Raw genomic sequence first — 27,676 nt, forward strand, 5'->3', positions numbered from 1 at the left:
ATATTGAAAATGCACACTTCTTCCTTGTGAAATTTTAATAGGCATCTTCAACCCTAACCTTTTAAAAAATTAGCACACTCGCCCCTTCAGATGAGTGATTGTTGCGCACGCGCCCTTCATTCGACTGGGCAAATATTTTGATATTTTTTTGCACCAAATACCCCTGTGAAATATTAAAAATGCATATTTGACCCCTGTGAAAATAATTTTTAAATCTATTCAACTCATAATACATAATTTTTAATAAAATACAATTACAAATATTTATAAAACATTTTTTGTTTTACTATTTTTTATTTTTTTTATTTTAAATGTATTATCATTAATTAATTATTTTTTAAAAAATATTATTACTTTATCCCGTTATCATTATTTTATTAAATTCACTTCGTATTTCCAACTTTTTCATTAAACATGCATTCATAAACAAGTATTTAAATAATTTCAAGTATCAAAATATTGAACTATACTGATAAGTTCAAACATATTGTTTTTTCGATTTAGGACTATATATTATTGAACCAAAATTTAAGTTTTTCGAGAATATTCATTGCACAATTTATAATAAATAATAAAAAATAACATGCTAATATAGTCCTAAATCGAAAAAGTAACGTTCATAAACTTATCATTTGGTTCAATATTTTGGTATTTTTAGATATTTAAATCTTTATTTTTGAATCATGTTTAATGAAGAAGTTGAAAACACGAAGTGATTTGATAAAATAATAATAACGAGATAAAATAATAATTTTATTTAAAAATAAATTAATTAAAAATTTAAAATTAAAAATCAAAAATTAAAAATAAAAATAAATAAAATGAAAAATGTTTGGTACTTATCATTCACTTATCATTTTGATTTACTATTTTGGTACTTTTAGGTATTTAAATCTTGTTTATGAATGCATTTTTAATGGAGTAGTTGGAACAATAAGAAAATTTAATAAAATAATGATTATAAGATAAAATAATAATATTTTTTAGAAAACAATTATATAATCATAATAAATTAAAAATAAATTAATAAAACGAAAAATATTTGCTAAATATTTTATAATTAGATTTTAATAAATATTATGTATTATGGGTTGAATAGATTTAAAAATTATTTTTGTAGGGGTCAAATATGCATTTTTAATATTTCACAGGGGTATTTGGTGCAAACAAAATATTAAAATCTTTGCCTAGTCGCATGAGGGGCGCGTGCGCAACACGCACTCTTTTGAAGGGGCGAGTGTGATAATTTTTTAAAAGGTTAGGGTTTAAGATGCCTATTAAAATTTCACAAGGAAGAAATGTGCATTTTTAATATTTCACAGGGATGGTTGGTGTAAATAACTCATACTAAAATTTGAAAACATGAACGACCAAAATTTTAGGAAAACAAACATACATGACCATAAATATTGTTCTAAAAATTAGATAAACACAAGATATAATGCGTTTAAATACCAAAATTAGTAATAAATTTTAGATAAAATATATATATGTATAATGCTCCAAATTATTACTCATTCGTACCATATTATAATGTTTTTTTAAACTTATTATAATGTATTATTGAAATTTGATATTTTATTTAAAATAATTAATATTTTATAGATTCCAAGCATAGCCGCCGTGTATTATAAATGGTTTAATTTTTTCCCCCTCTAATCAAATTAATTATTTCCCAATCCATTGGCTGAGGTGTATTAGTCAATAAAGTTAAGACTCAATTAATGTTACGTTTCATCTAACTCGTTTGTTTATTATTACATTAATGCTTTATTTTGGTTTTGAAATTGTGGTCTAATGTGTCTTGCTCTCAATAATAACCGATTACAACAATTGAGATGCATTTGTGAATGACGTTTTGTGAAACGTAAAATCTTTTATTCAACATAAATGACATAATTACGAGTTTTAATAATTAATTTAATTAATATATTTATATATATATATTGGCAAATACTTGAGTGGACGGGCGAGCGATTGATCAATTCTGATATTTGTTTTACATTAGCACAAGATGACTCTGACTAAAAATCGGATTGAAGACCATGAAAAAAATAATGACGTGATATTAAAATTGATTGTGTATACGATGTCATATCACATTTCTATAAAAAGAAAAATCACAAAACTAAAACACGATTTTGATAAGTTACGTGGCCAAAATAAAAGTATGATAATTTTGTTGAACGATGTTGATATGACTTTATAAATGTAATATCTATATATATATTATGGAAAGCGAAACCATTTAAGACATGGACGTTTCACCGGCTGCAACTCTTATCTCAGAAATATAATTATAATTACAGGTGGGTATATATTTAAAAATAATAATCAATTAGAGGATTAGGTTGCAAGTAGAGCAATCATTGGCCAAAAGGAATAATACTTTAGTTTGTTGAGTACTATTAATTTATAAATAAATAATTAAATTTACATAACAATCTTCTTTTCTTTTTTCATAGTGCGTATCTGGTGTCAGCCATGCAGGAAAATGACAATTACAACAGAAAGTGAATAATAATCACTTGGACCCATGCACATATATTTATGTAGAGAGATAACTTTAAGCTTTATTAAATGCACTGTAAATGAACGAGAATTCTCCCGGTGATACTTTTATTATACGATATATTTTTATCTAAAAAAATTATTCATTTTATGTAAATTATCGCGAGGTATGGCTGATTAAATTTTTTAAAAAACCCCCGAATCGATCATTCCGATCCGTCTTACATCGCACCGCACTGCACCGTCATATCTTATTTTTTTAAAATAACCGCGGTTTAAAAAAAGAAACAACCCCGTCCCCACGTGTGGTTATAATATTTGGCCAAAACCACACTGCCCGCACCTCCGTGTATATATAGTTTAGTTTTATTTAGTTAGGATTATATTTATTAATGAGCACACATATATACACAATAGATGCCTACTTGTGCTTCCTTCACTCTATGTTTTAGAGCAGGATCAAACATCTAGTATTTACATTTGAAAGTGACAAATGATGAGGATATTGTAAATTATCTTTGTGATTTTTTGAAGAAAAAATATTATGTTCGACGTTCAATTGTTCTGGTTGTGTGGTTAAACAAAAAAACCATATGTTGGATTGTTTGTGGGTGTTTTGTTATGTTTAAACATATTATAATTGATTAACTTTATTTTGTCGCTTGATTGTTATTTTATCTACTTTAATTTGAATAGTTCAATTTTTTTCCATTTTATTTATCATTTAAAAAATCGCTAACCGGTCACAACCGCTTAAAACCGCGAAAATGATTTTACATATAAAATCTCAATTTTAAAAAATAAAATATAACCGAACCGCAATTGACAATTCGATTTGAATTTCTTAAAAAAAAAAAAAAAGCCCAAATCGCACAGGGCTTCTCAAATTAAATGACACGGGTCTTTATTTTTATTTTTAACTTTAATTTTGTATTGTCTAAAATTGTTCTACTTTTAAAAATATGTACGTACAGTTTTTAAATCAAAAGACTTGTATGTTGTGAAAAATATAGTTATATTATATCTTATTATATATACCATCTAATTAATTAACTATTAATTAATTGATGAAGTTTGATTTGAAATCACCGTTATATCTTAACTTAATTTTCATTTAAATCAAAATTATTAGGTAAATTAGTCATTATATATGATTTTGTTTTTTTCAATCATTAGATGTTTTGTTATTTATCAAAATGTCACTAACTTTGTAACGTTTGACTTTTTTTACTTAAAAAATGTCACTTACTTTATAAAAATGATACATCTATTGCATTTTTTTGAACATTTGTTTAAGAAAACACTATAAATTTTTTGTTTTTTTTAATTTTTACAATTTATTTTTAGTTTTTGTATACGTTTAAAAAATGAACTATACGAGCATGCAACGCATGCAGCGGAATGCTAGTATTAGAATTAAACCCCTTCGTTATGTGGTGGTGAAATTTATCTTTTTTAATTATTCTTCTTAATTTTCTCTCTTCAACTTCTTCATATCTTAATTTTTCGATCAACCCAACCAAATAATAACAAATTGTTTAATGATTAACATGGTTGTAAATATTCATATTTATGTTTTGGTGCGTCACTTGAAAAATACATGTACCACTCCAAAAAAAACAATAATAATTACTGCTCGCAAAAATTGGATACTAATTAATTAAAATACTTTCAGTTAAACATTTTTTTAAGTCAGGGAAGGGATTTTTAATTATGAGTCTCGAACCTGAGACCTTGTCTTAAATTTAAGAAATTTTTGTCTATAAGTTAACATTTCTCTGTTCAATTTGGTATTGTACGATTTTAGTTTTGACTTAGGTAGTGTTTGAGAAAGTTTATATGAAACACTTAATAATGTTTTCCTTTACAAAATTTTGAAATTCTGTAAAATTTTGTTAAGAAAAAGTTGAGAAGTGTTTCCTAGAAGCTCTCAAACACTACTAGGAGTGTTCAAACTTCAGATAAAACCGAAAAAACCAATCACCGAACCGAAAACCGAAATTTGAAGTTTGAATATAAATTTTAAAACCATAATTTATTTGGTTCAGTTTCGGATTATATATCTCAAAATCGAACCAATCGAAATAATCAAAATTTTATTAAATTAATAATTTTATTTATATAATTGTTTAGATTATATATTTTATGAAATGATATCTAGTAAATAAAAAATTATTTTTAATAATTTTTAGTTGATTGTTGTTTATTTAAGTCATTTAGACTTTGAATTTAAATGTTTTACAAAAAAATCATTTAAACAATAGCATATTATATTTTAAAATATATTATAATGTTAATTAAAATAATTATATCAAACCGAAATAACTGACTGAAATAACCGAACCGATTTAGTAGAAAATCGAACCGAACTGAAGAAATACAGTTCGGATATCGAATTATATATTTCTAAAACAAAAAACTGAAGAAACCGAAATAAAAAATCAAAAACCAAACCGACCGATGAATACCCCTAAATAGTTATAAAGTGATTATTTTTACTTAGAATTTAATATCACATTGTGAATTTTTTTCCCGGATATTCTCGAAACATCTCTGACGTACTTTAAATTGTGTATTCAAATATAGTTAATATATGTTTAGTGGAGAACTCCTTAGTCCTTATCTCAAGGGAGAAAGTGTTGGTAGGGGATTCGAACTTCTAATCTCAAGGTAAAAGAGTTGACTATTCCATTAACTTGGACACTCTAAGTGGGATTTCTTTTAAGTATTTAAATCTTTGTTTATGAATACATGTTTAGTGGAGAAGTTGAAAATACGAAGTGAGTTTAATAAAATAATAATAACAAGATTAAGTAATAATATTTTTTGTAGAAACAAATTAATTAAGAATAATAAATTTAAAATAAAAATTAATAAATAAAAAATGTTTGATAAATATTTTATAATTGGATCTTAATAAAAATTGTGTATTATGGGTTGAATAGATTTAAAAATTATACTTTTAATGGATTAAATATGTATTTTTAATATTTTACAGGGGTATTTGGTGATAAAAAAAACCTCAAAATATTTGCTTAGTTGCATGAGTGATGCGTGCTCAACAATCACTCATATGAAAGGACACATGTACTAATTTTATAAAGGTCGGAGTTGGAGTTGCCTATTAAAATTTTATAGGGATGAAATATTCATTTTAAATATTTTACAGTGATATTTGGTGCAAATAAATCTAATATTTTATTATAATGTCAATGCATTGCAATTTATAGATATAATAAAGAAACCAAGTGAAACAATTTTTTTTTTTTAAGAAAGTGAAACATATTTTGATGTTGTGACTGGTGTAAAACGACATATAAGATAATATTGCCATCATCCCGAACTTTTCGGTTTCATTGTGCGTGATAGGTAAACGTGGGCAACTCCTGCACCCACGACCCAGATCGTGGTCACTTTCCTGGAAATGCGGAGTGACTCTCTCACTCAAGACCTATAAATACCTTGCCATAGGTATTCGTAGAGGTATGTTCACAAGAGATCTCAAAAACACTATATTCATTTTTCCTAAAGCCCACTCCATTTCTGAGCCTGACTTAAGCATCGGAGTGGCTCCGTCGGAAAACTTTCCACTAGCGTGCTTTCGTTTCTTTCCGGCGTGCAGATTACCTTAATCAGAAAAGGACGGATCACTTATCATTCTTGTTAGCCCGGTCATCTCGTCAGGCCCAAAGACTACCCTGACAGCCCGGGCCCCGGTTTAGCAAACCGTCATCATTGGCGCCGTCTGTGGGAAAGCTTGTTCTATAGACGTAGATATGGCTTCTCATGAACAAACACCTCGGAAGGCCCCCAGCAGGGCCGGAACATTGTTATTCCTCTGGAGCAGCTCGAATTATATGTGCAGGATATGATACAGAAATCCTTAGCAGCTACAAAGCAGCCACGATCAAAGGAAATCACAATGGAAGAAGAAGAAAATCGGGGTAATCCGAACCCTGATGCCCGGACCAGGGAAGGTGAAGAAGAGGAAAGTTCTTGGATGCACTCAATACAGCCTTCTGTGGCGGACGAATTACATGAACTTAGGAGGAAGATACAGAAGTTGGAAGAAGAGGATCCCAAAATGGTCTGGTCTATCAAGATCCCGAGTTGCCCTTTTTCACAGGAGGTGATAGAGGAGCCCTTGTCATCTCATTACAAGTCGGCAAAAATCCGGGAGTATGATGGGAGCACTGATCCAGAGGAGCACCTGGCTCGTTTTGAGAATGTAGCTATGCTACATTGCTATGGGGATAAGATCAAATGCAAAGTCTTCTTAACCACTTTGGTGGATTCTGCCCAAAGGTGGTTTGAGAAGTTGGAGCCACAGAGTGTTCGATCGTTTGCAGAATTCAAGCAACTGTTCTTGCAGCATTTCAGCAGTAGCAAGAGGTATAGGAAGACTGCCTATAGCCTATTTGAAGCAAAACAGTCAGGAGAGGAATCTTTACGAACCTACATCAAAAGGTTCAATAAGATTGCTTTGGAGGTCCCGACTTGCGCTCAGGAGACCAAGATCACTGCCTTCACCCAAGGTCTTCGGGAGGGGGAATTTTTCAAATCACTAGTGAAAAAAGCACCCCGGACTTTCGAGGATTTGTTGGCTCGAGCCAAGAAATACATTAACATGGATAAAGCTCAGAAGCAAAAAAAAGAGGTAGCCCGGAGGGAGGGAGGCCGGGATCAAGGAAGAAGCAGGGAAAACCATGATCTCATGGGGCGGTTGTCCCGGTATGCACCGCATCGAGGGATAAGAGATAGGATTGTGCACGTATGTGAAGAAGGGGTTGAAGTCCAGGCCCCTGTTTCTAGAGAGAAGTCCGGGAAGTACTGTGCACTTCATCAAGAATGCACCCATGACACCAAGGAATGCCGAACGTTGCAGCAGAGACATCAGTTGCCTTATACAAGAGATTGTAAGCCGGTCCAGAAAAAGCCCCGAAGTCTGCCTTGGTTTCGGGGGTCACAGGTGTCGGTTCCCCCCGGGATGTCATTCCTTCCCGGGAAAAGGAGAAACAAGAGATAGATTCTATGAAAGAAGATAGAAAATAGGGAGATGGGCCAACCAAAGGCGTCATTAACATGATATCAGGGGAATCTACTGACGGAGACTCAAATCGGGCTAGAAAATCTTGGAGTCGGAAGGAGAGTTTGGCGTTGGAGGAAAGGAGATAGGATTTAGGGCCAATCATCACATTTGGACCCCGAGACTTGGAAGGAGTGAACCTGCCACATAATGATGCCTTGCTTATACAAGCTCGGATCGCTAATTATGATATACGAAGGGTGTTCGTAGACTCAGGAAGCTCGGTGAATGTCCTTTTTCAGGACGCCTTCGAGCAGATGGATCTGCAGGGGTATGAGTTGAGCCCAGTAAAAACTTCCTTGTACGGATTTGCTGGGCAGAAAGTACATCCTCAAGGGGAAATGTTGCTGCCCATAACCTTGGGCACCGGAGATGGGAAGAAGACGGTCATGACGAGGTTCACGTTGGTTGAAGCACCATCCTCCTACAACGTCATCTTGGGGAGGCCGGCTATGAATGCCTTCCGAGATGTGGCTTCAGCTTATCATCAGAAGATTAAATTTCCCGTGGGAGATAAGGTAGGAGAAGTTCGAGGAGATCAACCTTTTTCCCGAAAGTGTTATGCCGAGACAGTTAAAGTAGATTACAAAAGGGCGAGACAAATCGGGAAACAAGGAGGTCAGGGAGGAAGAGAAGTTTGTTCCGTGGAGGAATCCAAGGGCGAGTATGAAGAGGTGGAGCTAGTGCTCGGACAAGCATGGAAGTCCGTCAAGATTGCCCGGGACTTAGAAACAAATTTGGCCGAGCAATTGAAAAGCTGCCTCATCCGAAACAAGGATGTGTTCGCCTGGGCTCAGGACGATTTGATGGGAGTTTTATCTCATGTTGCGGAGCATAAACTCAACATCACCCCTAGATCCCGACCTGTGCTACAAAAAAAAAAAGACATTTCGGGGCTGAGAAGGATAAAGTGATAGCGGAACAGGTTCAAGAGCTATTACAGGCTGGGCACATCAAGGAAATACAATTTCCTACCTGGCTGTCCAACGTGGTGCTGGTACCGAAGGCCACGAGGAAGTGGCGAATGTGTGTGGATTTTCGGGATTTAAATAAAGCCTATCCCAAGGATTGTTATCCTTTACCCCGGATTGACCAGTTGGTGGATTCCACGTCCGGATGTGAATTGCTGTGCTTTATGGATACATACCAGGGCTATCATCAAATTCCTTTAGCTCTGGAGGATCAATACAAAGTCAGCTTTATCACATCGGGAGGTACTTTTTGCTACGTAGTTATGCCATTCGGTTTAAAAAATGTAGGGGCTACATATCAGAGGATGATGGACAAAGTGTTCCGGGAGCAGAGAGGTCGGAACATGGAGGTATATGTGGATGATATATTGGTGAAATCCAGGACCCGGGATTTTTTTATTCCCGACTTGGAGGAAACTTTTGCCACAGTTCGGCGGTATGGGATCAAGTTGAATCCAGCCTAGTGTATGTTCGGAGTGAAAAGGGGTAAGTCTTTGGGGTTCATGGTGACTGAACGAGGGATAGAAGTCAACCCAGAAAAGGTAAAACTGTTGCAGGAAATGCCTTCACCCACATCAATCAAGGAGGTACAGCGATTGACTGGGCGAATTACGGCCCTGGCCCGGTTTATCGCTCGGTCAGCTCATCGTAGTTATCATTTTTTCCAAGTGTTGCGCAAGGCCCAGAGGTTTGGCTGGTCCGAGCAATGTGAGCAGGCTTTTCAGGAATTGAAGGAACATTTGGCTAGTTTGCCTATCCTAGTTAAGCCTGAGCCGGGGGAAAGGTTATGGATATATTTGTCTACTACCGAGAGAGCGGTCAACACTGCTTTAGTAAAGGAGGAAAAGGGAGATCAGAGGCCTGTATACTATGTCAGTTATGCTTTGAAGGGGGCGGAAGTCAGATACACGGAGATTGAGAAGATGTGATATGAATCTTGTTGTGTAAGATTAGCAAACACGATTACAATTTGAATCGCACCCTCTAACCAATAAACAAAAGACTCAAAGTTTTGCCCAATCTTTGAAACAAGTAAAATTGATAGGGTTTTGGATTTCCACCTTTAATCGACGATACGATTAACAACAGAAACCACAACAATTGAAACCAAAAAAAAGCTTCAGATAAACTTGTATCTGACAATCTTCAGTGAGAAACAATCGACAAACGTTTCCAAGTAATTAACTGAGAAAGTTTGATTTGAAGAACAAAGCAAAGCTTTGAATAAAATTCTTGAGAGAATTTTCAATAATTTTTTTGTATAAACTGAATATGAATTATTATTAATGAAATAAAACAAAAGTATTTATTATTTACAATCAAAAATAAAAGATAACGCAAAATATAGCCTAAATATATCAAAGATATCATCTAGAAAGTTTCCTAGAATAATTAAAAGACTCAAAATATAGAAAATAATGCCAAAATATCAAAAAGTCTCGCACACACACAACATGCCGAACTGTGTGTAAAATTCGAAGGCACGGGCGCGCGTGAGCAGGCGCAGGCATGCATGAAGTTTTGTCCGTCAGGCGCGGGCGCACGTCAGGGAGGCACGGGCGTGCATGAAGTTCTGTCCGCGAAACTGCAAAATTGCTAGACAGCGCGCGGGCGCGCGTGGACTAGGCGCGGGCGCGCATACGTCTCGGGATGTGTTGCATATTTTTGAATTCTCTTCGAAATTTTCTTCGCTCTCTTGACTTCTTTGGACTTCAATAACATTGTAACACCCTTCAAAATGATCTTCAAGCATTCCAATGCCTTCTTGACAATCCACCATCAAAGATTGAAGCGCATCTTTGAATCTCTTAGCTCGACCTCTCGTAATTGGTCCTCTTGGCATCCCCAACGGATCCTTAGCCACTTGATCAGCATGCGAGCTATCCTTGATCGCATCATCCTCCCCTTCTTGAAAAGGATTTGTCCTCAAATCTCGATCATCACCTACATCAAACAATGACAAATCAGAAACATTAAAAGTAGTACTCACGTTGTACTCACCTGACAAATCTAGTTTGTAGACGTTGTCATTGATCCGCTCCAAAACTTGGAAAGGTCCATCACCCTGAGGTAGAAGCTTTGAACGTCTTTTTTCCGGAAAACGCTCTTTTCTCAGATGCAACCAAACCCAATCACCGGGTTCAAAAACAAATTTCTTCCTTCCCTTATTCGCTTGTTTAGTATACTGCAGATTCTTTTTCTCTATATTCGCACGTACTTTCTCATGCAAAATATTCACAAACTCAGCCTTCTTCTTGTCATTCATATTAACCCTTTCACTCATAGCTAACGACATCAAATCCAACGGAGTCAATGGGTTAAAGCCATACACAATTTCAAAAGATGAATAATTCGTAGTAGAATGTACACTACGATTATAAGCAAATTAATAAATGGCAAACAATCCTCCCAATGTTTCAAGTTCTTTTTAAGGATAGAGCGCAACAATGTCCCTAAAGTTCTATTAACTACCTCAGTTTTTCCATCAGTTTGTGGATGACAACTAGTAGAAAACAACAACTTAGTTCCAAGTTTACACCACAATGTTTTCCAAAAATAACTCAAAAATCGAGTATCTCGATCACAAACAATACTTCTAGGCATGCCATGCAATCTCACAATCTCATTAAAGAACAAATCTGCAACATGCGAAGCATCATCTGATTTATGAAATGCAATAAAATGTGCCATTTTTAAAAACCTATCAACCAGAACATAAATAGAATCCCTCCCCTTCTTAGACCTCGGTAATCCAAGAACAAAATCCATGGAAATACCCACTCAAGGGTCGTTAGGTACTGGAAGTGGAGTATATAACCCATGTAGTTGTGATCTAGACTTTGCTTTCTTACAAGTCACACACCTCTCACACATTCTCTCAACATCATGCTTTATATGCGGCCAATAAAAATGCTCATGCAAAGTTTGATATGTCTTTGCCACGCCAAAATGCCCCATTAAACCACCACTATGCGATTCCCTAACAAGTAACTCCCTAATTGAAGACTTAGAAATGCACAATTTATCCTCTTTAAACAAATAGCCATCATGTAAATAAAATTTATCCTTTGGACCACGCATACATGACTCATAAATCTCACCAAAATCAACACCACTCACATACAGATCTTTCACATGCTCAAACCCTAAAAATTTAGAATCTAAAGTAGTTAAGAGCACGTACCTTCGCGACAATGCATCCGCCACTACATTCTCCTTGCTTGTACTTGATTACATAAGGAAAAGTTTCTACGAATGCTACCCATTTGGCATGTATTTTATTCAACTTTTGTTGTCCCTTGAGATGCTTCAAGGACTCATGATCCGTATGAATCACGAACTCTTTTGGCCTCAAGTAATGCTGCCATGTCTCGAGTACCCTTACCAATGCATAGAACTCCTTATCGTAGGTAGGATAATTCAAAGATGCTCCACTTAACTTCTCGCTGAAATACGCCACTGGCTTTCCCCTTTGCATCAAAACGCCTCCAATCCCTACACCTGATGCATCACATTCAATTTCAAACATATTAGTAAAATCAGGTAAAACAAGTAAATGAGCATTAATTAACTTTTGATTAATAATATTGAAAGACTTCTCTTGCTTCTCGCCCCAATGGAATGGAACGTTTTTCTTGATGACAGCAGTCATAGGCGCCGCCAATGTGCTAAAATCCTTCACGAACCTCCTGTAAAAACTTGCAAGGCCATGGAAACTTCGAACTTGACCAATAGAAGTGGGTGTTGGCCAATCTCGAATAGCAGTTACCTTTTCTTCATCAACTGTCACACCTTGTGAACTCACAACAAACCCAAGAAACACGAGTTCTTTTGTACAAAACACACATTTCTTAAGGTTAACATATAAATGTTCAGCACGCAATGTGATTAAAACAACTCTCAAATGTTCCGCATGATCATCTAAGTTTTTGCTATATACCAATATATCATCAAAATAGACAACCACAAACTTCCCAAGATATGCACGCAAAACATGATTCATTAAACGCATGAAAGTACTAGGTGCATTAGTCAAACCAAAAGGCATAACCATCCATTCATACAACCCATACTTTGTTTTGAATGCAGTTTTCCATTCATCTCCCTCTCTCATCCTAATTTGATGATAGCCACTTTTAAGATCAATCTTGCTAAACACACAAGCACCATGCAATTCATCTAACATATCATCAAGCCTAGGAATATGATGCCTATACTTAATGGTAATGTTATTTATAGCTCTACAATCAACACACATACGCCAAGATCCATCCTTTTTAGGTACTAACAATACAGGCACAGCACACGGTGACATCGACTCACGTACAAAACCTTTGTCTAAAAGCTCACTTACCTGTCGTTGCAACTCCTTAGTTTCCTCCGAATTGCTCCTATAAGCTGGACGATTCGGCAATGCACTCCCGGGTACCAAATCAATTTGGTGCTCAATTCCTCTCAATGGTGGTAATCCTTGAGGTAGCTCCTCCGAAAATAAATCATCGAATTCCTGCAATAGAGAGACAACAACGCTCGGAAGATCTCCGGCTATATCACTTGTGTTAAGGAGTACCTCCTTATAAATCATCAACACAAGTGAAATTTGAGAATTCATAACATCTCTCAACTCACTCTTTTGGGCTATATATATATTTTTTTCAGCCTCTTTTCGCTCAATTTTATTTTCATCTTTTCTTGTATCATTCTTTTTTTCTAAGGCCACCTCACTTTTTTTGATAACTCTTTCTTTCGGCCTCATCTCTCTTTTTATTTTTTATTTGGTCCTCCAACACTTGCTTTGGAGTCATAGAAAACAATACAATGGACTCTTTTTTCATTACAAACGAATATTTATTTTTAAATCCTTCATGAACCACTCTCCCATCAAACTGCCATGGTCTACCCAATAAAATATGACACGCTTGCATAGGGACCACATCACACAAGACCTCGTCAACATATTTGCCAATAGAAAATGGCACCACAACTCGCCTATTAACTCTCACCTCCGCACAGTCATTGAACCATTGCAACCTATATGGTTGAGGATGCTTCAAAAGAGACAACCCTAATTTTTCCACAAGTTCGCAACTCGCTACATTGGTGCAACTACCTCCATCAATGATAAGACTGCATACCTTTCCCTTTACAAAACAACGAGTATGGAAAAGATTTTTCCTCTGGCTCTCTTCCTCTCCTCTAGGTTGTGCATGTAACGTTCTCCTACTCACCAAAAACTCACCAACAACAGCCCCCAAACCCATCCTCATCATCAGGATCTATCAACGCAGACATTTCATCATAACTTTCCTCCTCACTCTCTGACTCCACATCACCACAAGCATTAACAATCATCAATTTTTTATTTGGGCATTGGCTAGAGATATGACCAATACCTTGACACCGAAAATAATTAATATCTCTAGATCGAGTATTAGAAGTTTCAGATGTACCTTTAACCACTTGCTTTGGTGTCTCCGATCTGGTGTCAGGTTTTGGTTTGAACCCTTGCTTGTTGTCCTCCCGTTTTGCAACGCTTGGACGCCAAGAAGTCGACGATCCTCCACCTGAAGGAAATCGACCAGCTCCTCTTCTCTTGAGCTGTTGTTCCACCTTCATGGCCGTCTGTACCATCTCATCCAAATCTAAACAATGGCGAAGCTCCACTTGGTCTTGGATTTCTCTATTCAAACCGCACAAAAATCTGGCCATTGTAGCTTCATTATCCTCCTCAATATTGGTCCGAATCATCGTGGTCTCCAACTCCTTGTAGTAATCCTCCACACTCCTTGGACCCTGCTTTAAAGTTTGTAAACGTCTGTACATTTCACGATAATAATGGTTAGGCACAAACCGCTTCTTCATGACACGCTTCATCTCTTCCCACGTCTCAATAGGCGGTTCTCCACATCTCCTTCTAGTGGTCACTAATTGATCCCACCAGATTAATGCATAATCTACAAACTCAACCACTGCCAACCTCACTTTCTTAAGATCAGAATAGTGATGGCAATCAAACACAAACTCTACACGCTTTTCCCATTCCAATTACGCCTCCGGATCAGATTTTCCCTGAAACGCTGGAATTTTCATCTTAATAATACTGATATTCTCATCCTCCTTACTACCCTCCGTATATTTTCCTCGCACTGCTTCTCGCCTATGTCTACCCCTATGTACTCTTCTCTCCTCCTCCCAATTCTCATCAAAACTTTCCTTATCGTATTCAAAATCATTCCCCTTCCTATTTTTATTTTTCTTTCCACTACCACTACTATCCTCCAACTTACTCATCCTCTCATGAAGAGGTTCTAACTCCGATCTCATCGCCCTAGTCAACTGCCCCATCAACTCATCCATTTGAACCTTGGAAATTCCTTGGTTCACACTCTCACTAACATCCTTATTGGGGTTTATGGTACCTGCAAGAAAATCGTTAGTAATAAACTTCTTCACACAAATTCTCATAGTTCACTCCAAACGAATCACTCAAACACTCCTTTTTTTCACTCAAATTTATGGAGAGGCTTTGCTTTGTAGAATAAGATTCAAACCTTCAAGTTTAAAACTTTTAAACGCTTGAAAATTGACCCAAAAAGATTGCACAAACACAATTAGGAAATTTTATGGACAACTTGACTCTGACTCGCTTCAATGATGAATAAAGACAAAGAAATTGGCCACAAGTTACTTTTCTTCACTTTTTTTTTCAGATTTTCGAACCACTATATATATTTTTTTTTTTGAAATTTATAACTTGTAGCACAAGACACAAGACTTGGATAACAAGTTTGAAAGAAACGACACAGAAATTTGATAAAGAATAGACTAAGATGAAGAACGAAGAACACGAAGAACAGAGATAGATGAAGATATGTACTTACTTGATTCAAAACCTTGGCTTTGATACCAAATGATATGAATCTTGTTGTGTAAGATTAGCAAACACGATTATAATTTGAATCGCACCCTCTAACCAATAAACAAAAGACTCAAAGTTTTGCCCAATCTTTGAAACAAGTAAAATTGATAGGGTTTTGGATTTCCACCTTTAATCGACGGTACGATTAACAACAGAAACCACAACAATTGAAACCAAAGAAAACCTTCAGATAAACTTGTATCTGACAATCTTCAGTGAGAAACAATCGACAAACATTTCCAAGTAATTAACTGAGAAAGTTTGATTTGAAGAACAAAGCAAAGCTTTGAATAAAATTCTTGAGAGAATTTTCAATAATTTTTTTGTATAAACTGAATCTGAATTATTATTAATGAAATAAAACAAAAGTATTTATAGTTTACAATCAAAAATAAAAGATAACGCAAAATATAGCCTAAAGATATCAAAGATATCATCTAAAAAGTTTCTTAATATAATTAAAAGACTCAAAATATAGAAAATAATGCCAAAATATCAAAAATTCTCGCACACACACAACACGCCGAACTATGTGTAAAATTCGAAGGCGCGGGCGCGCATGAGCAGGCGCGGGCGCATGAAGTTCTGTCTGTCAGGCACGGGCGCACGTTAGGGAGGCGCGGGCGCGCATACGTCTCGGGATGTGTTGCATATTTTTGAATTCTCTTCAACATTTTCTCCGCTCTCTTGACTTCTTTGGACTTCAATAACATTGTAACACCCTTCAAAATGATCTTCAAGCATTCCAATGCCTTCTTGACAATCCACCATCAAAGATTGAAGCGCATCTTTGAATCTCTTAGCTCGACCTATCGTAATTGGTCCTCTTGGCATCTCCAACGGATCCTTGGACACTTGATCAGCATGCGAGCTATCCTTGATTGCATCAAGATGGCTCTGGCTTTGGTAATCACAGCACGGAAATTGAGACCTTATTTCCTGTCTCAACCGGTAACTGTCCTTACCAATAGCCTCCTAGGGCGGATCATGACTCATCCAGATGCCTCGGGGAGGCTCGTAAAGTGGTCAGTAGAGTTAGGAGAGTATGACATTGAGTACCAGCCACGTAACGCCATCAAAGCCCAGGCCCTATCCGATTTCTTGACAGAGGTGGCCACTTTTGGTCAGGAAGAAGTATGGAAAGTATTTGTAGATGGAGCCAGTGGTGTTGGAGGCAGTGGCGTAGGAGTCATCTTGGTTTCACCCACCCTGGATAAAATCAAAATAGCCATGAAGTTAGATTTCCAGGCGTCCAACAACGAAGCTGAATATGAGGCTATGATAGCTGGGATGAGACAGGCTCAGAAAGTCGGGGTAAGTCATATTATAATATACTCTGACTCGCAGTTGGTTGTCCAGCAAGTAAAGAAAACCTTTTGTACCCGAGAATAGAAATTGATAAAATATTTTAAGGTGATTGAAGAGCTCGGGGCCGGGTTCATTACTTGGGGTATAGAGCAGATACCCCGGGAAGAAAATATGGAAGCCGACGCCTTGGCTAAAAGAGCTGTCACTGGGGAAAATGATGATAAAGAATCTTTACTACAAAGGGAAATGGTGGCTGCTATAGAGGCCCTGGAGCCGGTCGTTCGAGAAGATACATGGATGGCCTCGACGGTCAAATACTTTACCAGCGGGGATCTTCCGGCAGACAAAGGACGAGCCCGGGACATGCGGATACATGCACCCAGGTTTGCTATCTTGGGAGGTAGGCTGTATAGGCGTTCCTATCAGGGCTCTTTGCTCAAATGCTTAGCAACAGGGGAAACATAATATGTCTTGCGGGAAGTGCACGAGGGATGCTGTGGAAACCATGGAGGGTCTATGAGTCTGGCTCGACGAATACTGCTGTCAGGGTACTGGTGGCCCACTTTGCAGACGGATGCATCCAAAATTGCCCGGTCTTGTGAAGGATGTCAAAGGTTTGGCAATGTGCAGCATAGCCCGGCAACTAATTTGAAGCCGGTATGGGCCTCGTGCCCTTTTGATCAATGAGGTCTGGACATAGTAGGACCTTTCCCACAAGCTCGGGCACAGAAAAAATTCTTGCTAGTGGCCGTGGATTATTTTTCCAAATGGGTGGAAGCGGAGCCTTTGGCAAAAATAACAGAAGGCGAGGTGATGAATTTTTTGTGGAAGAATATAGTATGTCGGTTGGGCTCCCAAGGAAGTTGGTCTCGGATAATGGCAGACAATTTCAGGGGCAAAAATTGGCAGATTGGTGTGCAGAGATGGACATTAAGCAAGCCTTCACCTCAGTCGCCTACCCTCAAAGTAACGGTAAAACAGAGGTAACCAACCGTACTATTGTTCGATCTTTGCAGGATCGGTTGCATGGAATGGGGAAGGACTGGGTAGAGGAGATCCCGAGTGTGTTGTGGGCATACCAAACCACTCCTCATACTGCTCACAGGAATCACCTTTTAGCCTGGTATATGGGTCGGAGGCTATTCTGCCAGTAGAAATCGGACAGCCTTCAGCTCGGATCAAGGCATATAAGGGTACAGAAGAAGGGGCCCGGACACAAGAATTGGATCTTATTGAAGAGCAAAGGGAGAATACAGCTCGCAGAATGGAGGCCTATAGAGCTCGGGTAATGAGAGCCTATAATCAAAAAGTCAAGCCCCGGGAATTCCAAGAAGGGGAGTTTGTGTTGAAAAGGGTTAATCCAGCAGGGGAAGTGAGGAAGTTAGATGCCTGATGGGAGGGGCCGTACAAACTTGCTAGAAAATTCGGTGCCAATACTTGGTACCTTGAAGATAGTCAGGGATGGCTACTCAAACGACCGTGGAATACATTACACTTGAAGAAATATTTTGTTTAAATGTTGTACTAAATGCTTATTAATGAATGTATTTATTCGTTCAAGAAAGTTTTGCCATTATATAAGCCTGGAAGGTTTCAGGCCCCGGCACCAGTCTAAGCCCAAGACATATATAAGCCCTTGGCATTATATAAGCCCGAGAGGTTCCAGGCCCCGGCACCCACTCTAAGCACAAGGCATATATAAGCCCTTGACATTATATAAGCCCGGGAGGTTCCAGGCCCCGGCACCAGTCTAAGCCCAAGGCATATATAAGCCCTTGGCGTTATATAAGCCCGGGAGGTTCCAGGCCCCGGCACCCACTCTAAGCCCAAGACATATATACGCCCTTGGCATTATATAAGCCCGGGAGGTTCCAGGCCCCGGCACCAGTCTAAGCCCAAGACATATATAAGCTCTTGGCATTATATAAACCCGGGAGGTTCCAGGCCCCGGCACCTGTCTAAGCCCAAGGCATATATAAGCCCTTGGCATTATATAAACCCGGGAGGTTCCAGGCTCCGGCACCAGTCTAAGCCCAAGGCATATATAAGCCCTTGGCGTTATATAAGCCCGGGAGGTTCCAGGCCCCGGCACCCACTCTAAGCCCAAGACATATATAAGCCTTTGGCATTATATAAGCCCGGGAGGTTCCAGGCCCCGGCACCCGCTCTAAGCCCAAGGCATATATAAGTCATTGGTATTATATAAGCCCGAAAGGTTCCAGGCCCCGGCACCAGTCTAAGCCCAAGGCATATATAAGCCCTTGGAGTTATATAAGCCCAGGAGGTTCCAGGCCCCGGCACCCACTCTAAGCCCAAGGCATATATAAGACCTTGGCATTATATAAGCCCGAGAGGTTCCAGGCCCCGGCACCCGCTCTAAGCCCAAGGCATATATAATCCCTTGGCATTATATAAGCCCGGGAGGTTCCAGGCCCCGGCACCAGTCTAAGCCCAATGCATATATAAGCCCTTGGCGTTATATAAGCCCGGGAGGTTCCAGGCCCCGGCACCCACTCTAAGATCAAGACATATATAAGCCCTTGGAATTATATAAGCCCGGGAGGTTCCAGGCCCCGGTACCAGTCTAAGACCAAGACATATATAAGCACTTGGCGTTATATAAACCCGGGAGATTTCAGGCCCCGGCACCAGTCTAAGCCCAAGGCATATATAAGCCCTTGGCCTTATATAAGCCTGGGAGGTTCCAGGCCCCGGCACCCACTCTAAGACCAAGGCATATATAAGCCCTTGGCATTATATAAGCCCGGGAGGTTCCAGGCCCCGACACCAGTCTAAGCCCAAGGCATATATAAGCCCTTGGCGTTATATAAGCCCGGGAGGTTCCCGGCCCCGGCACCCACTCTAAGCCCAAGGCATATATAAGCCCTTGGCATTATATAAGCCCGGGAGGTTCCAGGCCCCGGAACCAGTCTAAGCCCAAGGCATATATAAGCCCTTGGCGTTATATAAGCCCGAGAGGTTCCAGGCCCTGTCACCCACTCAAGCCCAAGACATATATAAGCCCTTGTCATTATATAAGCCTGGGAGGTTCCATGCCCCGACACCCATTATGTAACGCCCCGATTTTATCTTAAATGAGTTTATTTGAGTTAATCGAAGATTATAGAGTTCACAAGCCGACTTGATTTTGATCAGGGTCTATTTTTCAAATTTTGGAAATTTCAGGGACTAAAACGCAAATATTAGATTTTATATATTATCTACACTTGTTTGACTTGAGAATAGTCTTCATCCTCCTCCTCCAAATCGTTTCTCTCCATGGAATCTTAGGAACACCTCTTTCAAGCTTTCCAATCTCGGTTTCCGGTCGATTCGTCCGTTGAAATTTAATTCTGAAGGCAGTTTAGCGATCACAGCAGCGAGAGCTTCGTTCTATCGTAAGTATTTCTCCGATCAGATACGTTTTGTTTTTCGAATGTTGTTAGAATCGCTTGAGATTCGAGTATGTTATTCTTGGCGGAGTTCTGATCGTTTATATCTGTCGGTTTTGAATTTGAGCGTCGTTCGGAATTGTTTTTATTTTCGGAAGCCTTGTTCGAAAATTGGGTTTTGAGATTTGTTGGAATTGCCTTGATATTGTTGTTTTAGCATTGATTCGTATTGATATCGGTATTGAACTACTGTCTGCGTTTCCGATTTGTTCAGTTTATAGCCGTTATGCCGTCAGTTTGAGTTTTGAGATTTCGAACCGTTTTGAGTTATTGAACTTGGCTTGTAAGTTGATCGTGGTTATTGATCATTTATTGTATCTGAACAGATTCGTTTGGAGTTTGCCAAGCCTAGGGTTAACAGCATTTGATCGTCAAGAGTTGGACGAAGATCGGTAAAGAGTTTTCCTTGAGCCGTCGATTGTTGTTTAGGTTGTATAGTTGTTGATACAATATTTTGTTGTACCTTTTCCAGAGTTGGAACTACTTGCCTTGAAAGGTAAAAGCAGTCATCGTAGCGGGATAGCATACTCGGGACAGTTGATTCTCGAGTTTCCCTTAAAATCACATACTTGCTTCAATACTTGTTCTAGCATGTAGAACTTGTATTTTGTTGATTTATTGAGCTCTTTTTATGTGATTTATGTTTTATGTGTCCTTATGCACTCATCTTGAGCCAACTTTGATTTCAGCGGCAGAACAACCCTTCTTTTGTTTAGACGTTTGGGAACTATGATTGAGTGGCCTAGGTCGTAGCCGTTTCGCCTAGTGCTAGCGTACTCATTATAGTTGCTCAAAGTCTAGAGGAGTGGGATACGTGGCACCACCTCGATTGGGAGAGTCGGTGAGTCGTCACGTGATCTCATCCTCGGGATCCCAAAAAGCACAGTAGTAATTCCTCGTTTATCAGAATTGATATCCCGATTTAAAGACGTGCATTTCGTTACGTTGTTATTTGATTATGTATTGCCTTGGAAGCATGTTGATTGATTGTATTACTTGTTATGTTGCTTGTACTGGGAATATCATTCTCACCGATTATCCGGCTGTTGCTTTGTTTTGTATGTGTACTTGACAACAGGAGGGGCAAGATCAAGTCAGCGTAGACCTGGTTAGCGTCAAGAGCAAGAGATAGAAGTGAGACACGTTTAGAAGTCGAATCAGCATGTCAATCTAGTTTATGTTTTGCGATCATGTTTTGTCTTTCGAACTTCTCGTTTTGTATTGTAAACAAGTATCGATGTAGGTACTACCGAATCGAATGTTTTTCTTCCCTAAATTGTTCTTGTATTGTTATTGGCTTATCAGATACTTTAAATGCAAGTGTTTAGGTTTGGTTGGATTTCTTTTCGGTGCCTTAGTTTTCTGGGCAAGAGGGCGGCGCGGGCGCACGGCCTCTTGGTGAGGTTAGGGCGCGGGGGCGCGTTCTGAGAGCGCGGGCACGGGCGTGCTGACTTCAGCGCGGGCGCGCGAACTTTAAAAAAAAAAACCAAAAATTATTTTTGGTTGCTTCTAATCTTGGTTCTTGTATGCTTATCAGTTGTTTTGTCCGAGATTAGTTGTTTAGAAACAAGGTCTCACATTAAGTGGTATCAGAGAATTAAGATTCTTGGTTGAACTAGAGTGAGCGGGATAGTTCGAGTCTGCATGTATTGGCTCCTCGCATGTGTTTGAGTTCTTTAATTGTTTAATTAATACTATGCGAGCATGCTTTATTATTTAAGAATTAATTGAATTACGTGATGTTGTGATTTAATTTATAAAGCATGAACTACTTGAGATATAACTGTTTTTGTTATCGACGGGTATCCGGTATTCCAAGAGGTTGTAAGGGCACCGAATTGTAGCGATTGAGATTTCTCATGTCCTAACCTTTGATTATCAGATGGGTCCTCATCGAGTGATTAACAGGAACACACCGCCAGTCATTCCTACGACTGAACAAGCTAGCACTGAAGTTGATCAGTTGGATGCTACATCGACTCCTATGGAAACCTTACTGAAGAGGTTTCAGTCTTTTAATCCGCCTTTGTTGAGGGGTACTGAGAGTCCAGTTGACTGTGAGAGTTGGTTGGATGACATTGATCAGCTTGTTCGATTCCCTGGATTATATAGATGACCGCCGAACCAGGTTAGTCATTCATCAGCTGCGTGGTGTTGCAAAGAACTGGTGGATCATGACCAAGAGATCCATGGAGAACAGAGGTACAGTTGTTGATTGGTCTCTTTTCAAAACTGAGTTTTATAAGCGGGTTTTCCCTGTTTCGTACCGAAAGGACAAGGGAGCCGAGTTTGCCAATCTGAGGCAAGAGAATCTGAACTTTGAGGAGTACGTAGCCAAGTTTGACAGCTTGTTGCGTTTTGCCCCGCACATTGCCGACAGTGAAGAAGCCAAAGCCGATCAGTTTATCAACGGCTTGAATCCCGACATCTTTACGTTGGTGAACACGGCTAGGCTAGACAACTTTGCGGATGCCATGAATCACGCAAAGGGAGCAGAAGCAGGCTTGTGGAGACAGAGAGGTAATCAGATGGTGTCTCAGCAGCAGAGAAAGTTTCAGAACCAACCATCTCAGCATCAGAATCAGCCACCTCAGTTTCAGAACCAACAACAGAGGTATGAAGGTGGAAGCAGTGGGAGAAACAGAAAGGATCAGTATAAAGCAAGAGGGAAACAGTTCAAGAGGCAGGGGAACAGTTCTTCTAATTCCAGTGGTTCCAAGCAGTTTGGTTCTGGACAGAGTTCCGGATCATCTTCCTTATATTGTAGCAAGTGTGGAGGTAGGCACTCAACAGATCAGTGTGTACGAGTCTTTGGGAACTGCAACACTTGTCAGCAACCGGGACATTTTTCCAAGGTGTGCCCTCAGCGCAACAGAGATCGAGCTCAGAGTGGAAGTTTATCTCGACCTACAGCTCAGCCTGAGAGGCAGTCTTCTGCAGTGCACTCTTTCCAGCCTCAGCAGCAGAATAGACAGGGAGGTAACCCTAGTGCGAACCAGCCTCCGAGACAGCAGGCACGAGTCTTTGCTCTGACAGAGGATCAGGCTTAGGCAGCACCTGACGATGTTATAGCAGGTAACTGTTCGATTTTTGGTTATTCTGCTCATGTCTTGATAGATACAGGTGCTTCCCATTCCTTTATCTCTGAGAAATTTGTGTTATTGCATGTTTTGCCTACTGAGTTGTTGCCTACTGTAGTAGCTGTTACTTCACCTTTGGGTGGAGGAATTGTTTCTGTCAGATTATTCAGGAACTGTGAACTGTGTTTTGAGGGAAATATTTTAGAGTTCGACTGTATTGTACTTGGGCTGTTAGATTTTGATTGTATTGTTGGTATCGATGCTTTAACCCAGTACAGGGCAACAGTCGATTGTTTTTTGAAAGTTGTCAGGTTCAGACCTGAAATGGCAGACGAGTGGAAATTCTTTGGTAAGGGTTCTCGATCTAGAATTCCTTTGATTTCAGTGTTATCTATGACTCGTTTGTTACAGAGAGGTGCAGAGGGGTTTTTGGTCTATGCAATTGATGTACTGAAATCTAGCCCCGAATTGGTTGATATACCAGTGGTTAGAGATTTTGCGGAGGTGTTTCCGGAATATGTTCCTGGATTACCGCCTATTAGAGAGATCGAATTCAGCATCGATTTGGTACCAGGTACTCAACCTATTTCCAAAGCTCCTTATCGTATGGCACCTATTGAATTGAGAGAGTTGAAGGAGCAGCTTGAGGATTTGATTTCCAAAGGATACATCAGACCTAGTGTATCGCCTTGGGGTGCTCCTGTTCTGTTTGTTCGGAAGAAGGATGGTTCTATGCGGCTCTGTATCGACTATCGTCAGTTGAATCAGGCTACAGTCAAGAACAGGTATCCTTTACCCAGAATAGATGACCTTTTTGATCAACTGCAGGGTTCTTCTGTCTATTCGAAGATTGATCTGAGGTCAGGATATCACCAGTTGCGAGTGCGAGAGGAAGATGTTCCTAAGACCGCGTTCAGAATGAGGTATGGTCATTTCGAGTTTATAGTCATGTCGTTCGGTTTGACTAACGCTCCAGCAGTTTTTATGGGTTTGATGAACCGTATCTTTCAGCGTTATTTAGATGAGTTTGTTATTATCTTCATCGATGATATTCTTATCTATTCGAAGAACCGTACTGACTATGCAGAGCACTTGAGGATCGTCTTGCAGATTTTGCGAGTTGAGCAGTTGTTTGCCAAACTGTCTAAATGTGAATTCTGGTTAGATCGAGTTGTCTTTCTCGGTCATATTATTTCTGGAGATGGGATTTCTGTCGATCCCAGCAAGATTGAAGCGGTTATGAATTGGCCTAGACCGACATCAGTACCTGAGATCCGAAGCTTTATGGGTTTAGCTGGTTATTATCGCCGATTCATCGAGGGTTTCTCTTATATTTCCAAGCCCATTACCCAGATGACTCAGAAGAATGCGCCTTTTATCTGGACTGCAAATTGCGAGGCTAGCTTTGTTGATCTGAAGAGGAGACTGACCAGTGCTCCAATTCTTTTTATTCCGAAAGGTACTGGAGGTTTTACCGTGTATTGCGATGCTTCTAACCGTGGCTTAGGATGTGTTCTTATGCAACATAAGCATGTGATAGCGTACGCATCGAGGCAGCTGAAACCGCACGAGACTTGTTATCCGGTTCATGATCTGGAACTAGCTGCGATCGTCTTTGCTCTGAATATCTGGCGTCACTATCTTTATGGTGAGTCTTTCGAGATCTTTTCTGACCATAAGAGCCTTAAGTATTTGTTTTCACAGGCAGAGCTGAATATGAGACAGAGACGATGGTTAGATCTATTGAAGGATTTTGACTGTGAAATCAAGTATTATCCGGGAAAGTCGAATGCAGTTGCAGATGCCTTGAGCCGAAAGCTTTGTTCTCTATCTCTTTCAAATATCGGTGTTTCTCAGTTGATCGATGATTGTTGCACTTCTGGTTTAGAGTTTGAAACAGATAGGAAGACTATCAGAGTGTTTGCTATTCAAGCCGAGCCGGAGTTGTTTGTTGCGATCAGAGAAGCACAGAAGTCTGAGCCAAGCATTCAGGTTTCAGTAGAGAAAGTCCGATCTGGGCATCAGTCTGAATTCCAGGTTAGAGATGACGTTTTATTCGTGAATAACCGTATTGTTGTGCCTGATATTTCGGAGTTGAGACAGCGTATTCTCCGAGAGGCTCATTGCATTCGGTTCAGTGTTCATCCTGGAGGTCGTAAGATGTACAACGATCTGAAGAACCAGTTCTGGTGGAAGAGAATGAAGAGCGATGTTGCGAGGTTTGTATCTCGGTGTTTGAACTGTCAGCAAGTGAAAACAGAGCGAAAGCGACCGGGTGGTCTATTGCACAGTCTATCTGTACCTGAATGGAAATGAGATCATATTTCTACGGATTTCGTCACGAAGCTACCGCGATCTGTTCAAGGGTGCGATGCTATTTGGGTAGTGATCGACCGATTGACGAAGTCTGCTTGTTTTATTCCGTACAGGATGACGTATCATCATGATTAGATGGCTGAGTTATATGTTAGCAATGTTGTGAGATTGCATGGGGTGCCGAAGTCAATCGTTTCAGACCGAGACCCTAGATTCATTTCGCACTTCTGGCACAGTCTTTAGGAGGCACTTGGTACTCGATTGCATCTGAGTACAGCTTATCATCCTCAGACCGACGGACAGTCAGAGCGGACTATCCAGACATTAGAGGATATGCTGTGAGCGGTAGTGCTAGACTTTCGCACTAGTTGGCAAGATTCTTTGCCTCTCGTTGAGTTTTCTTACAACAACAGCTTTCAAGCGAGTATCGGTATGGCGCCTTTTGAGGCATTGTACGGTAAGAAATGCCGATCTCCGTTGTTCTGGGATGATTTATTCGAGTCACCTAATTTGGGACCGGATATGCTTAGAGGTATGGCAGAGCAAGTTAAGATCATTCAGTTGAGAATGAAGTCAGCTCAAGATAAACAGGTGAAGTATGCAAATGTCAGACATAGACCTCTGAGTTTCGAGCAGGGAGACCGCGTATTCCTTAAGATTTCTCCATTCAGAGGTACTGTCAGATTTGGGAAGAGAGGGAAGTTATCTCCAAGATTCATCGGTCCGTACGAGATTCTTGAGAAGATAGGCGATCTTGCCTACAAACTTGCACTTCCTCCGTCTTTATCTGGTATTCACGACGTTTTTCACGTCTCTATGCTGCGAAAGTATCATCCAGATCCTTCTCATATCCTTCAGCCTGACGAAGCCGAGTTAGACGAGACTCTGAGCTATTTTGAATGACCAATTCAGATCCTTGATCGAAAGGAGAATCAGCTCAGAACCAAGTTGATTCCGTTGGTGAAAGTGCAGTGGAGTCATCACGGGGTCGAGAAAGCGACTTGGGAGACAGAGTCCGACATGAGACAGCGTTTTCCTGAGTTATTCGGATGACGTGAGTTCTTCTTACTGTCTTTAGTTCTTTATTCTATCTTATGAGTTGTGATTCGTATTGATTTCGAGGACGAAATCTCTTCTTAGAGGGGGGGGGGGGGAATTGTAACACCCCGATTTTATCTTAAATGATTTTATTTGAGTTAATCGAAGATTACAGAGTTCACGAGCCGACTTGATTTTGATCAGGGTTTATTTTGCAAATTTTGGAAATTTCAGGGACTAAAACGCAAATATTGGATTTTATATATTATCTACACTTGTTTGACTTGAGAATAGTCTTCATACTCCTCCTCCAAATCGTTTCTCTCCATGGAAGCTTAGGAACGCCTCTTTCAAGCTTTCCAATCTCGGTTTTCGGTCGATCCGTCCGTTGAAATTTAATTCTGAAGGTAGTTTAGCGATCACAGCAGCGAGAGCTTCGTTCTATCGTAAGTATTTCTCCGATCAGATACGTTTTGTTTTTCGGATGTTGTTAGAATCTCTTGAGATTCGAGTATGTTGTTCTTGGCGGAGTTCTGATCGTTTATTATCTGTCGGTTTTGAATTTGAGCGTCGTTCGGAATTGTTTTGATTTTCGGAAGCCTTGTTCGAAAATTGGGTTTTGAGATTTGTTGGAATTGCCTTGATATTGTTGTTTTAGCATTGATTCGTATTGATATCGGTATTGAACTGCTGTCTGCGTTTCCGATTTTTTCAGTTTATAGCCGTTATGCCGTCAGTTTGAGTTTTGAGATTTCGAACCATTTTGAGTTATTGAACTTGACTTGTAAGTTGATCGTGGTTATTGATCATTTATTGTATCTGAACAGATTCGTTTGGAGTTTGTCAAGCCCAGGGTTAACAGCATTTGATCGTCAAGAGTTGGACGAAGATCGGTAAAGAGTTTTCCTTGAGCCGTCGATTGTTGTTTAGGTTGTATAGTTGTTGATACAATCTTTTGTTGTACCTTTTCCAGAGTTGGAACTACTTGCCTTGAA

At 39.3% G+C, this 27,676-nt stretch overlaps 3 protein-coding genes across 3 annotated transcripts; all 3 read left to right on the forward strand.

Annotated features, from left to right (window-relative positions):
* The first annotated feature begins 6,433 nt into the window (after positions 1-6,433).
* Positions 6,434-7,537, forward strand: LOC140878280 (uncharacterized). The gene has a single exon (XM_073281879.1). It carries the CDS (start codon positions 6,434-6,436, stop codon positions 7,535-7,537), a length of 1,104 nt encoding a protein of 367 aa, XP_073137980.1.
* Positions 7,538-16,378: 8,841 nt separating this feature from the next.
* On the forward strand, positions 16,379-17,260 carry LOC140878281 (uncharacterized). Its single transcript, XM_073281880.1, has 2 exons — positions 16,379-16,801; positions 16,901-17,260. The coding sequence occupies exons 1-2, from the start codon at positions 16,379-16,381 to the stop codon at positions 17,258-17,260; spliced, it is 783 nt and encodes a 260-aa protein (XP_073137981.1).
* Positions 17,261-17,478: 218 nt separating this feature from the next.
* On the forward strand, positions 17,479-18,188 carry LOC140878282 (uncharacterized). Its single transcript, XM_073281881.1, has 2 exons — positions 17,479-17,767; positions 17,812-18,188. Exons 1-2 carry the CDS (start codon positions 17,479-17,481, stop codon positions 18,186-18,188), a joined length of 666 nt encoding a protein of 221 aa, XP_073137982.1.
* Positions 18,189-27,676: the final 9,488 nt, after the last annotated feature.

The sequence above is a fragment of the Henckelia pumila genome, chromosome 2 (assembly GCF_033568475.1).
Source record: "Henckelia pumila isolate YLH828 chromosome 2, ASM3356847v2, whole genome shotgun sequence".
Lineage (NCBI taxonomy): Eukaryota > Viridiplantae > Streptophyta > Magnoliopsida > Lamiales > Gesneriaceae > Henckelia > Henckelia pumila.